Source organism: Pseudopodoces humilis, chromosome 5 (assembly GCF_049639895.1).
Source record: "Pseudopodoces humilis isolate 2021_Gansu_Grassland_sample_001 chromosome 5, ASM4963989v1, whole genome shotgun sequence".
Taxonomy (NCBI): domain Eukaryota; kingdom Metazoa; phylum Chordata; class Aves; order Passeriformes; family Paridae; genus Pseudopodoces; species Pseudopodoces humilis.
This window is the reverse complement of record NC_142204.1, coordinates 60,843,990-60,858,500: the sequence shown is the minus strand read 5'-3', so window position 1 is coordinate 60,858,500 and position 14,511 is coordinate 60,843,990. Positions and strand designations below refer to the sequence as shown.

Sequence of the window (14,511 nt, the reverse complement as noted above, 5' to 3'; positions counted from 1 at the left end):
GCCATGCAATAGGGAAGGAATGGAGAGACTCCAGGGGGCTTCTGAAGTAGAGGGCAAAATAATGGTCTGGGTGAAATTAAGTTTGACACTTACAGCTCTCTTAGTGCTATGTGACATTCTCCTAATATCTGGGAAAAAAAGGTGTAGTCAATCATATAAAGGAATAAGGAGGCAATAGGACAAACAAAGCTAAGAATACGATACCACTTAACGTATATACTAAAGTGTGAGTGGTTTTTTTAATGGTCATTTGCTCCCAGGCACAAGCTTTAGTTTAAAACGCTGTTAGTGTGACACCTGGGTGTGGAGGTATCCTGTTGGGCTGCTCCCCTGAGCAGCACCACACTCCTCAGGCTCGAAACCTCTTTGGAGCAGAGCAAACCAGGGACACCAAGCCCCATGGGCCATGCTGGGCTGGGAAGAGAAGGGTGAAAGGGAAAAAGGTCTTTGTACTTAAAAAAAGGAAAAAAAAATATATTCTTTACATAAAATTTACACTTCACATTCAAAAAGCTGTAACTGATGATAGGGAACATGCATAGGTAGATGCATGAAGGAATTCAGAATGAAAATAAAAAAAATTGTGTCTTGCAATATTTTTCAATTTTTCCATCAGGCTCTTCCATGCATGATTTAACAAAACAAGATCTTAAAAGGTCTGGGAAAACACTATTAACCTGAAAAATAAGCAGCTTAAAAAACTACTGCAGGAGTTTCAGCCTTCCTATTCACAGCCCTCAATCCACATATCTAACAGCATGTCTTTCAAGGCATATTTTCCTGCTGTTTACTCAGTCACCAAAACCCCCCGGACAAAAAAACCCTTGCAAAAATAAAAAATAACCGTGCAGGGGCTAAGATGACCCCTAATAAGATAACTGAATTCTATGCAAGGCATTACTGAATGCAAAAAGTAATACCAAAATGTGAAAAAGTACTTCCCTTTAATCTCCCCTTTCAAGTGACATTAATTTTAGCTCCAATAATGAAAAAAATTTCTAGGCTGAGGAATTATTTTCTTTTTAGTGTATGGGTCTTTCAGTTAACCCTTCACACTCTGACAAATTTCGTGCGCCTTTGCTTCTAGAAAAAAAGACAGCGTTAATGTTACAGATGGCCTCAAACATTTAAGTGGGATGCATCTGTTCAGAGCAAGGTGTCTGAAGCTGAATGTCTGAGCTATACACTGCCAACTCAGGCTGCCTTAGAGCTAATGAAAGAAAGAAATACGTGCAGAAGAAAAAGCACTGGCTGCTGTTGGCTGCTTTTTTAGGATGGGTTGTGTTGCCCTTTTAAAGTAGCTGCTCTCTCCTCTGAACACAAAAGCAGCCTGGGGTAATTCCTGTAGTCTAAAAAGTTCATGTTCTGGCCAAGCAGCATCAGGTGGCTACTACCTTTCAGCATACACTGAAAAAAGCAAAAAATCCATGTTAGTCCCATTTGTGTTTGAGATGACCACTCTGTTCTGTCTAGCAAACAGCCCAGGGATGTGGCTTTGAGCTTGAATTGTTCAAGGGAGTTAACCTGCTCACTGTAATGCTTCAAAAAAAAAAAAATTAAACGCTGATTTATTTTGACATAACAATCAGTTCCATCAAGAGAGCAGCTCACACTGTGAATACATGGCCAGAAGAGAGATCATAGTTGCTCTTACCAAGTATCTCTCCGGCCATTTATGTTTTTGAGTCAGCTTTAAGACACAAGATAACCATATACTTGTGCAAAACAGAAGCAGTGGTATGTTAAAATCATCAAGAAGGAGCATTGCTCAGAATTTTAAAGCATCTTTTGGCTTTTAAAATAGTTCAGACTTTACAAAAATGGAAAGCTACAAATACGAATATCTGGCATTAGAAGTGTTTTTTCAAAGTAATATTAAAACTAAAGGGAATACATTATAAAAAGATTTCTCCATGAAAGAAGGAATAACTCAAAAATACTGTTTTAAATGCTGACTTCTTGAGGAAGTAGTCTAGACTACTTCCAATATAAGGCTTCCCAGGATTAATAACACAGGATTTGGAGACAGTGGAATAGATGTGCTCACGTCTTCCCAGAGTTCCAAGGCACACATGTACTTGTCCAAAGCATATTTGTCAAACAATTAATTAGTTTAATTAATAACTAATTTACATAATTATACAACTGTGACATGTATTTGTCAGACATGCAGGGGACAGAAGAAAGGTGGCTGGTGCAGTGCTGTGCAGTGCCAGGCAGCAGCTGAGGATTTCCCCAAACCAGCAGCCCCCACACTGTCCCTGCTTGCCTGAGCTGGAGAGTGATCACAGTAACCTCTGGCCAGTCTTTGCTGGGTGAGCCCACAAATTCCATAATGGAGCAAATCATGGTATTACTTACTCTCAGAGCAGTATTTGTCAGGAGAAATAACTTTTATTAAGCTAAGTGCCAAAACTGTAGGGTGCTCAAGGTTTCAGGTGCCTAATTTCTCATGAGACTGGACAAAGCAGCAGCAAACTCCCAGCTAAATAGTGGTTAGAATTAACAGCCCTTTGTTCATCCTAATTACATTAATCAGCTAGGCAATTTGAGACAAGAGGATAATTGCTATCAATGTAGCAGAATTCAGTACCAGCAGGGAGAGAGGTGAAGGCTTGTTAGCCTCTTGGCTGTGCAGAAACAATTCACATTCCATTCCTTTGCACTTCTGACAAGTGGAGTAATTCACATCTGGCAAGTAAACAACAGCTCCTTGCTATGCTATCCTCATGCCTGCGATTCAACACTGTCAGAGGAAAAGGAGCTTTTCTCCCCAGCTATTGCCAGAGTTTGAGGATTTGTGCATTCTCAAGACCATGTCTTCTGCCTTAAAATACAATGAAAACTATCTTCTCAGAAGGATAGAGAGATTTTATTTTATTTTATTTTGTTTTGATTTTATTTTAATTTTATTTTAATTTTATTTTAATGTTGTTTTATTTTATTTTATTCTGCTAGTCCACTGTTTCTAATGTAAGTATTCTTTTTCAAAAAAATGAAATAGTACACCAGAATGAACAAAAAATGGATTTTTTCCATCTTTCAGAGTTCTTGTACAGGTTACGACTACCATAAAAAAACCAAAAACATTTCCCACCTTCTCATATCCAGACTTGCAAGATGACAGAAGAGAGAACATGAATAGACAGACAACTGTGAGAAGCAGCACTGAGCACTGACCTGATATTTGTGGTGTCCAGGGGGACAGTTCTTGCCTCCCTTTTGCCAGGTCCATTGAAGTACAGAGATTTTCCATCGCTGAGCACACCACAGCCTGTCCCGACCTGACCTCCTGTTATCTTGTACCAGAGAGGGCTTAGCTTCCTCTCAAACCTGTCGAACATCTCACTGTGATTAGGCACATTAGACACACAGGTTCCATGTGATGCTTCAAGAAAAAAGAAAAGAGGGAGACGCTTTGGTGAAACTGTGTTGGACAGAGTAAGGGTCAGATACAGTACTCTGGCACACGGTTCTGTTACATCTATATGTGACAAAGCACCAGGCTTTTCTAAGAAAATGCCCTGATGACTGGGTTGTACCTTTTTAAACCCACTTTACAAATTTCTGTAGGAAGAATAAGCCCTCTTCCTCTAAACTCTAAGATGGCTTATTTCTCTAGGTGAAAAACAGCCAAGCTTTATGTTGATAAGACATTTTTTGCAAACAGAAAAATATTATCCTTCTATTTAATTTTAAACAAATTGAACAAAAGATGTTAGCTTATTGCTTTGTTGGTTGAGGGTTGAAAAGACTGCAGTGTGCAACTAGTTGTGTCAATCATTTTTTTTTCACAGGGTTTGCATTTTGGGATTTTTCCTATTTCAGCATAAAAGCCCCTAAAACCACAAGTGAGCAGAATTTTCCACAGAAGGGCCTGTCAGAACATATGCTCCTTCCTGGTCCCATGCCATCTGATGGCCAGGGGACTCAAAAATGGCAACAATTCTTTTGAAGATGATCCAAAGGCTTTTAAGCAGACTTTTCAGTTTATAATATTTTATTTTGTTTTCTCTTTTATTGCTAGTCCCTTCCCATTCATACAGATGGTGATGTTCAAAGATTGTGGTTGCTAGAAACATCAACAGTGTCCGCTGCCTTCAGCTGCTCTGCTTTGCCTGTGCCGAATTTAATTTAACAAAACAAGAAAGATTCCTCTTGGCAGCCCATGCAATATATGTCATCATATATTTCTGCGGAATACTGGAGAGGAAAAACGAGATGTCAGGTTTAGAGGTTTAACTCAGGCAGTGCTTACTGTAACCCATCTGAGGAGGGTTGTCTTACCCGTGTAGCCCAGGTCACAGAAGCAGACCCCCGAGACGCAGTCCCCGTGGCCGCTGCAGTAGTTGGGGCAAGGCTCAGAGATGTAGACGCCGTCCAAGCCGAAAGGAGGCACGCTCTTGTGGGAGCTGCTCTCCTGGATCCAGCGGAATCGGGTCTTACTGCGGAGAAAAAACAACGCTGTTGCTCCTCCTGGCTTCAACAGCTGCTGATCCTTGCTTAAGATTAAGAGGACCTTTTCCCAAATTAGCCATTTGCAAATAGGATGCCTGGATTTCTGTCATGCTACATTTGTACAACATTGCTTAAGGATATCTCTTCCAGACTTTTTGGCTGCATTTTGATTTCCTCTGTTTCTCTGGCCTGTATCCATCAGTGCGAGGCAAAGAACAAATGCATGGTTTTATCAACAACAGTGAATGGTTAGATGTGGCTTTGAAGATGCTTTTTACTACTCAGTCCAACCTGAACTGCTAATTATGTATCAAAATTCCAGAATTTCATTTCTTACAGTATTTTTGAAAGGAACTCAGTAACAGCAGTGATACAGAGTTTATTGTGGCATTGTACACTTTTGAGTAAAAAACCTTTAAGTTATTTGGATACAAGAAAAAAAGCCTCTTTCTAAATAGAATGGCAAATAACCATTCTGACTCTTTAGTCCCAAAGTTAAGCATTCTGATGGTGACATGGTGATATGGTAGACCTGGTAAAACATGGATGAAGGAACAAACAAGTGATATCACTAATAACTTATCTAAGACTGCTGAGCTGACACAGCTGGACCAGAGACAGTCCATCAGTTCATACTCTAAAAGCCTAGTCCCAATTTTTAATGGCAGGGTCTTGTGACATACCCTTTCTTGGAGTGGCTGCAGATTCCTCCATTGGGTGGGAGTGTCCCTAAAGATTAATCCTTGAGACTGAGCAAGAAATTTGTCCATGGTCATTGTATGGGTGAGTAACATCAATCTCTACTTAATAATTGTTTTTGTTAGATTTAATGCAATTGCTTTGATACAGTTGCTTCAGTGTTGCTTTACAGTACACTGTATTACAATAGTTGTTATAGCTCCAATACTCTGTAGTAAATAATTCTGATTAAGATCTTCCTGTCTAATGGTTACCATAATAAATCATAAATAAACATATTTATATAAATAGATCTAGTTTGCCATCCCTAATCCTGCAGGACAAATCTGTGAAAAGGTTCAGTTACACCTGTATAATCCTTTAGATATAAACCACTGACAAAGTCTAGGGCTAAGATTGGATCCAGATGCACCCAGGCTCCTCTCTGAGAATGAGTTTAGAAAGCAGTGGGGTCCTTTCTTGACCTCATGACTCAGTAGGAGGGTTTCTTTAATAAACTTTGTCTGAAACTCCCACTCTGTCCACAACTCTGACTCGCTGCTTAGGAAACACAAAGAAAAAATATTTTGGTTATTAATTTTCAGTCTCTAACTTTTAGCTGAATCATTTTACAGGAGCTCCAGAGAGGGGAACAGATTTAAAATCTCATTGCCAAGAGAACGGGTTAACTAATAACCTCCTTGCTACTCTGCCTAAAAAAATAATAAACATATTGCTTTTTCTCTTTTGCTGTGCACTGGGATTTGGTAGGTAGGTGGGTGATCATCATGCTCATGCTCTGTACCAAATAAAGAAATGGCATGCTCTCTGGGTAATGCATGAACCATGATTTCCTAAGTGGCTCTCCATAAACTCAATTCTCAACATGCTAAAACACTCATTGCAGTCTTACATTTTTAATGTATTAGCATGAGCTTCTTATTCCTGATCACATTACTGAACATAATGCCAAACAGATTGCTGCTATTGATTCTGCCCTGCTTGTTTTGGGTAAATCAAATCAGCTGGTGTCATATCTGTGCGATTTGGCACCTGCTTTTATTGGCTAATTACTGAAGAAAGGACAAACTTGTTATGGTACACACTGCTATTTCAAGTCCTTGCGGCAGAGGCACTGGTTCCCCTGCTACAAAATACACCACACACTCCAGTGGGATTGAGGATGAGGGAGGAGGATGGCTCAGAAACCCTGAGGCAACACTAGAGAAGTTGCTGGGGGTGAGAGGCAGGGGCACATGGGCAGGGGCCTGGTGGGGTGGTTGTGCTGGCAGCGCTTGGTGCATACAACAAATTAGACTGGGGGGTTTCACTGATGAAGTGAGAAACTTCAGCCAAATCCAGATAAGACTGAGAAAACCCTCCTGATTTCAAGGCTTGTTTGTGTATTGCACCATCAGGTGTTTTCTCAGTTGTATTAATCTGATGCTGAGGTTGTGCTTGCAGATGGGCACATCTGCCATTCTTCCCTCCTTTGCCTCTGGCTGTCCTGGCTGCCTTCAGTGACACAGCACATTATGCACCAGCTCAAATACCTTGCTAAGGTTTCTTTGCCCAGAATGGTAACTAAAATTAATCCTGTTGAAATGGCTTATTTAATTCATGTGACTTATTATTCTCTTGCTGGTGCCTCTGACCTAGCTGACACGGATAAAGACAATGAAGGGATTGATGTAAAATTAAGAAGTGCTGGGTTCCTCGCTGCTTTGTAATTTAATTATTTATTACAGACCAATCTGACACCTTTAAAATGGAAAATTCTCACTGTTTTGGGCAGCATAGTATATTTCCCACAGATCTGCCATATTTTAACACTGCTTTTATTCACAGCTTTGCAACTTCTTCCTAGTGTACCATTCTAGAAGCAGCTAAAAATCAGCTAATCCACGGGTCCCCCTGGCATCACTGGGTTACAGTGCACCGTACCTGGCTGCAAGCGACCTGGGGATAACAATAGTAACTCTTGTCCAGTCCTCAAAGTCTCCCGTGTGGTACACGGAGGGCTCGCTGAGCTCCCGGGAGCTGCCCTCGCAGCCCTTCGTGCCCGGGGACGCGGGGTAGCAGCCCTCCTTCACCAGCGACCAGAAGAGCCCAGCATCGTGTGAGTACTGCAGCAGAACGGGGGCAGAGCTGCTGTACTGGTTGGTGCAACCGATGTTCAGCTGCAAAGAAGCAGAGAGTCAGAAATGATATGAAGAAATCTGCATTGTTATCAGTATTTATTGGCTGCAAACCAGCTTTCACTTTTTGTGCTGGAAGGCTTAATGCTCTGAGCACTTGCTCTGAAGCCCGGTGGCAGACACTGACTGATGCTTGGGGTCTGTTTCCTATACTTAAATGACATTTCCTGGTGAAAAATTCCCACTATTCCTTCATTAAGGTTGCTGAATTCAGCACACAAAAAGGTGCAAAGAACTTTCCATGGGTCCCTGTGCATAGCAAGCCCCAAACGACAAACTCTGTGCAGGCAGCTGCATGCCCACGAGTGGGAAGAGCTGTACCTTGTGGGTTCCACCACATCTGCAGCCCAGTGTGCCCAGAGGATCAGCCTGACTCCCAGGTTGGCCCTACTGGCCTTGCAGGAATGATGTCTGTGAGTTGGCACTGCAATTTGGGCCCCCAGAATAGAGTAAAATCTGGATTAAGAAGAAAAATGTGTACTAAAATGTGAAATGAGAATTCAGCCAGGACTAAAATCAGCTGCTGATTTGAAGTTTCAGTTTCATTCTTCAAGCTATCAGAAAAATATTAGTTTTCATTATTTTATTACAGAAATTCTACTTGAGCTGTAGAATGTAAGATGTAAAACAAAATCATTCATGTAAAATGAAATAATTCTAACAAATTACTGTCTTTGAGCTTATCAATGCAAAATTATTCCAGTCTGCTATTTAAAATGGAAATTTCACACACTCACCAAAGCATGCAAATAGGACTAACACATTTATGTGCAGGCTGAAAAGCTTTCCAAAAAAGTATAAATTCAGTCCTTAAATAATAGACTTTATAAGGAAGAACACACTCTTCTGTGACACATTCTTATGTTTTATAGTTATGTTACATTGTCAAGTGCTTCAGTGATGGAAGGTGTATGAAACATTTTTAAGTATTGAATTTTTTTTAACCTAGATGATTTTTTAATTGCTGCTGACCATCAAACCTAGAGAATGGAGACTTAGCCACTAAAGTACAGGAAGGTGGTAAAAAGGCAAATAGCATCTTTTCCAGGCTAAATGGTATTTATATATTGAGATATCCTTGGGTTCTAGACAGTTTAAAGTATAAAACTGCATGCAATACTCCAAGAAAATGGTACTGAAATCCCTCAGTTTGTATAGCATTTTATTAGCATATCTTTTAGTTGAAATTAGATTATTTTACAAATCCCAGTATTTCTAACGAACTTTCCTATTTATAGAACTGTGGGAATTATATTTGAAAGGCTGCCTGTAAACATCTGATCTTTTTAATAATTCCACTTGTAAATTATTCAGTGTCTGTATCCACCAATTATGTAAGGACCATGTATTTGTGGGGAGCTCATTAAAACTGCATTGCAACCAACTTCCAGAATTCACCAATGGGATTTCATTATAAACTCAATAAAATTTTGATTACGGTTCAGAAACAAGAGCTTGTCAAAGCAAATATACTTTCTTTGGAGCCCATATTCTGATGTATTGTCAGACCACTGAAATTTTTGTAAGCTCTTTAAAGAAGAAAATGCTAATTGGGGCCTATATTCATTGACACAATAAAAGCAAATTATATGGAAAACCCACACTGGAGTACAGAGCAGCTTGTAAGTCCTTAAATAGTTTAAAATACAAAAAATATACCCAAACCACATTGGAGCTTTTGTACTCACAGAGCCCCAGACAGGATAAATCCTTTTTTGCTTGACAGTGCAGTAGCATTTCCTAGTACTGACTTGAATATAATGACAGTCACTTCAACACACTTCTGAAACGTGCTGAAGAACAAAAACCTTTAAAGCTTCTCCAGTAAAAGCAGTAAAAATGCTTTCCTGCACCAAGGTTTTGGCTATTCTTCTAGAAAGCAGGATGGGATTTTATCTGTATGAGTTCATACTTGTGCTCTTCACACATTTTTACACAATTGTCTAATTTATCACCTTTGTTTGAACTGTGGCCCCAGTGGCATCTTGCAAGTATTGGCTAAGGGCAGTTTTACTGATATTCTTGCACAGATTAATGTTTAAGGAATACCTTGAACTGCAGGACATATCCAGGCTTCAGAGTTAGATCTCGAGTCACTGCAAACCGGTCTCCATCTGATTTACCGAAGAGCATGGCAGAGGGGGTGGCAGAGCAGAAACTTTCATTTTTGGTCATCCCTTCGTTGGCCAGCATTAACCATACACTCATCTGGTTCATAGGGTAATCAAATGCTGGCTTTTCATAAAAGTTCTGTTAGAAATGAAAAGGAAAGCCAGAGGTATTATCCCCTTGCAGTGTGACTTCAGAATAATTCCCAAAACTATGAACTTCCAAATTTTGCAGTTTTTATTTTCTGTAGTTTTCAAAAAAATTTGATTTAAATTAAATTAAATTTAATTTCCAAGACTTCAGTCTTGACTTTTTGCAGAGATACATCATTACATCCTCTGTCACAAAGCTTAGGAGCTTGACTATTTTGTGGAAAGACCCAGTTTAAGCCCACACAGAGAAGCAGCTGCAAGCACTACAGCTGTCTCTTTAAATAGACCCAGTATTTTCAAAGAAAACTATGTTCAAACAAGTCTCCTAACAGGATAGTTGTTATGTGGGGATACCCACAGCCAGCTCTTGCTTGTTACCTGTGGTAAGGTGGGATTAACAACAGGAATAATGTGCTTCTGCTTCTCTGACAAAATGATGATGTCGTCGATGGCCCACTGATCATACCCTTCCCCTGAGAACACTGGCTGCCACCAGCGAAACCTGGTGCAAGGGGTCTTGGCTGCAGCTGGCAGCTCCAGATAGACAAACCTGAGGAACACAGATTGAGAAGGACTTCAGAGAACACAGTTTGTAGAAGAATACATCACACAACAGGGAAAAGAGGCAGGAAAAGCAGCATCTATCTTATGTGTACAAGTCCTCAGTAATTTGCATGTCCAGAGAAAGGCAATGGAGCTGGGGAAGGGTCTAAGAGAGTAACTCGTATGAGCTTCAGCTGAGGAAATTTGGGTTATTTAGTCTGGAGGAAAGGAGGCTCATCAGAGACCTCATTGCTCTCTGCAACGACCTGAAAGGAGGTTGTAGTGAGATGGGAATCAGTCTCTTCTCCCAGGCAACCAGGGACATGACTACATTGCCTCAAACACTGCCTGGAGAGATTCAGGTTGGGCAACAGGCAGAATTCCTCTACTGAAAAGGTGGTCGGGCATTGGAGCTCCCTGGGCTGCCCAGGGACCTGGAGGAGTCACCATCATTGGAAGTGTTCAAAAAAACCCTGGATATGGCACTTAGTGCTGTAGTTTAGTTGATATGGTGATGTTGGGTCAAAGGTTGGATTTCATGATCTTGGAGGTCTTTTCCAACTTTAGTGATCTATGATGCTATTGTTCTATTTCTTCCATGTATCTAGATACCTATTTAGATGCTGAATATCAAGAAGCTTTTGTTCTTCTTGTCTGTGAAGAATGTAAACTCTTCAAGACAATGCCTGTTTTTTATGCTCTATTACTATATTGCCAAACACAATAAGGAACTGATTTGAGCTCTCTAGCTTTGAATCAAACTATTCAGCTGATCCATGTTCATCAAGTATTAATGGTTTTCTGATGCCAGGAAGTAATAGTGGCATATCCTAGCAAAATTAATTTCTCATTCTCTTCTGCTGATTGGTCCTATTTGTAGACAAAAGCATCCTGCTCTTACAATGCAATAGATTATGTAGCAGTTTTCTTTGGGTAAAAATATTTCAGGCCTGCTATACAGATCTTTGTAAAAGAACTTCAGGTCTGTTCAGTTTGCTTTATGTTCAACTTAAAAAAACACCTTACAAAAATGATGTTAAAGAAAAGTTCAAATTTCAAGCCTAATCATACTTATGTCAAAAAGTACAAGTCCATATGTATATCATATACATATCCAGTATAAGTGCCCAGTCCTATTTCAGACAGCTTACATATATGCATTTATACATACAATCCTTTATACATACAAACTCTTTCTTTATATCACATTTTATTGTACCATGTACTCCGCTTCACTTGCCAGTTAGGCATAGAGAGGAGAAAGAATTCTTTTTCAGTTCTTTTCAAGAGAATTCTTAGGTTTACTGTTGGAGAATAGGAATTGGAAAATGAGATCTGGACCACATTTGAAACAAGAGAAAAATAAATCTGCATAGTTATGTTCAGTAAGGACCAGTTTGACTTTCTGGTGCTCAGAAGGGCAAATGTTTTGTCTAAAAATGTGTTGGATAGTCCATTATTGAAGCTTTCATTATTTAGCTTCTTTGTTGGGCGTGTCCTATAATTTTGACCAAAGCACTCACCCAGTAGATGAGGGGAAGGGGGTAACCATAGTTTGGATTTTAGTAAGGCTTTTGATACTGTACCTCACAGTGTCTTTATGGACAAGGTGTCCACCTGTGGGATGAGCAGGTTCACAATGTGCTGGGTGAAGGCCTGGATGAGGGGGCAGAATTCAAAGGGTTGTAGTGAATGGGGTCACATCTGCCTGGTGACTGGGCACCAGCAGTGTTCCTCAGGTTCAATCCTAGGACAGTCCTGTTCAAGGCATTTATCAGTAATATGGATGCAGGAGTTGAATGCACCCTTTTGCTGATGATACAAGCTGGGAGGTTCTTTTGGCTCTCTTGAGGGTCAAGAGGTCTTGCAGAGGAATCTTGACAGATTGGAGCATTGGGATTGATTAATGGGATAAAATTTAGCAAGTGGAAACGTCGATTCTGCATCTAGGATGGAGTAACACTGAGCACAGTTTTAGGTCCCGTCTACCTGAAATATTCTATTCTATTCTATTCTATTCTATTCTATTCTATTCTATTCTATTCTATTCTATTCTATTCTATTCTATTCTATTCTATTCTATTCTATTCTATTCTATTCTATTCTATTCTATTCTATTCTATTCTATTCTATTCCATTCCATTCCATTCCGTTCCATTCCACTCCGTTCCATTCCACTCCGTTCCATTCCACTCCATTCTATTATATTCTATTCTCAAGAGTTTTATACTTGCAAGAGCCTAGATGACCTCTAGAAAAGAACAGTCAGCCAAGTAGTTACAGAAATCCTTCAGAAAGCATTGTTCATTGCAATGCAAAATGACAAGATGAGAAGATAAAATTATTTGTATGTTGAAAAGACATGGACTGCAGGTAATAGAAATCAGATTTACATCTATGCAGACAAATACAGAAAATTTAAATTTTCACTGACAAGGAATCTGACAAATTAGAATGGCTGAACATGATTTCTTCTCCCAAAATATTTATTTAAAGGAGCTTTTGCTTCATATGATATTAATACATGTTCAGTAGATCTGAAACAGAGGAAATGAAAGATTTCTACACCTCTTTTGGGCAATTTCTATATTTGCTTGCTAATGTTTTGCAGATATTAGCATTTTAGTCATGTTTCACATAGGACATAAGTGATAGGAAATTTTATATTTTACTTCAGATTTAAAGGCCCACTTTCATTCCATTTTTCATTACTAGTGACAGGAGTTTACTGTGCCAGCCAGAAAAAGTTTCTAAATAATGGTGACTTCTAAGCATTATAACTTTAAATTATTATTCGTGTTTTCATAAGTTGAGAAATATATATTTTAAAAAGCTGATGCCATATAGGTTGGTTAATTTAAATCAAAATTATACCTGGGTTTGCTGAAGTCAGAGAAATACATTTCTGCTAGTAGCTGCCAATTGATCCCACCGTTATTGCTGTACTGCAGCAGCACACCTTCCTCTCTGCTGTCAGGTTTATTGCAAGAAGAAGTCTCTCCTCCAATCTGGATGTAAAACTGTACAAAATCCACCCATGTTGTGTCCAAATCCCAGCTTACCAACTGTCTTTTTCCAGCCTACAATACAAAGAGCAGAGGGACAGTAATAATTTTAATTATGGTACCTTCACAATAAATGGGCATATTTAAAGTCCATCACAAATGAATATTACACACAAAATTACACAACATGGAGGACATTGACTTCTGTATCAAATTGGCTTTTTTTGTCTCTCAGTTATTTTGCTTGGCAATCCTTTATGTCACCCTGATTTGATCCCACAAGAACTTTATTAATAGATTCCAACACACAATGCAACTTCACAACACAGTTTCCACACAAGATATAATCTCATTCCCCCATAGTCCCCAGTGACTTCCGAGAACAAAGAGCAGGTGCTGGATGTCCTGAATCAACCCAGGCTAAATTTTAAGTATTCAGCTTTCTATTGATAACAAATAGAGCAGTGAAAGGCCATTTCTCTAGTCTTATTTCCCTGGTCAAATCTTGAACTGCACAAGGCTACCCAATCACCTGACATCAGCTCCTATAATACCTTGCTCAAAGTCCATCTCCTACACAACAACCAGGGAGCAGCATTTTCACTTCATGCTTCAGCTGAATAAGATTTGTTCCTACACAAAACTATATTCTTTTCCTAGTAAGCATTGTAGATCAGGAGTGTTTCAACTAAAACCTGGATTTAGTTTCAAGTTTAAATAAGCATAGCTGAGAGAAACAAATAGCCTTGTAAAATTTAGTGAACAGCTTTTCCAAGTATGTTTTTGAATTTAAGAGGTCAACCTGGTCACTCTGTGCATATTCAGAAGACAGAGCATATTAATCTAAAAAAAACTTTAAGGTTTAAGAGCCTTTTATTGTAACAGAAATTATCCCATACCCCTCTTCCCTTTGTGCCCTGGGGCTTGAGGCTGAACCTGTGGACTTGCACATCACCAAACCTACAAGATGCTGATAAGGAATACAAAGCTGCCTGTGACAAGGCAGGACACAGGATGAGAGCAGTGTCCCCAGAGAGGTGCCCTGCACGCTCTGCATCTGGCACAGCCCCGCCCCAGCACAGCATCCTCCTGCCAAAAGGTAGGGCAAAGCCATTTGTGTAGAGGTGGAGAGAGCATGCAGGGATTGTATTTCTGCATTTACTAAAGTAGCTGAAACCTGGCACCATCCCCCGAAATGGACCAGGACTGGTCATCATGACTACTGTTTCTAATTCCCTTAAAAAAAAATAAAAAAAAAAATAAAAAAAGGGTTTCTGTCCATCTCCAAGCATAAAAAGCATAAAACAGTTCAAAAAAGGAAAACCAAGGCTAAGTTATGACACCTATGTTTTAAGTAATGTTTGTGTT

General features: G+C 39.6%; 1 protein-coding gene across 1 annotated transcript in view; it reads right to left on the bottom strand.

Moving 5' to 3' along the window:
- Positions 1 to 14,511, bottom strand: part of RELN (reelin) — a 271,094-nt gene that overhangs the window by 57,869 nt on the left and 198,714 nt on the right. Inside the window, exons 25-30 of the mRNA XM_014255169.2 lie at positions 13,013 to 13,218; positions 9,974 to 10,145; positions 9,384 to 9,584; positions 7,081 to 7,316; positions 4,288 to 4,445; positions 3,181 to 3,388 (exon numbers count right to left, since the gene is read on the bottom strand). Coding sequence (XP_014110644.2) covers positions 3,181 to 3,388; positions 4,288 to 4,445; positions 7,081 to 7,316; positions 9,384 to 9,584; positions 9,974 to 10,145; positions 13,013 to 13,218 — 1,181 coding nt within the window. The remainder of the gene's footprint in view (positions 1 to 3,180; positions 3,389 to 4,287; positions 4,446 to 7,080; positions 7,317 to 9,383; positions 9,585 to 9,973; positions 10,146 to 13,012; positions 13,219 to 14,511) is intronic.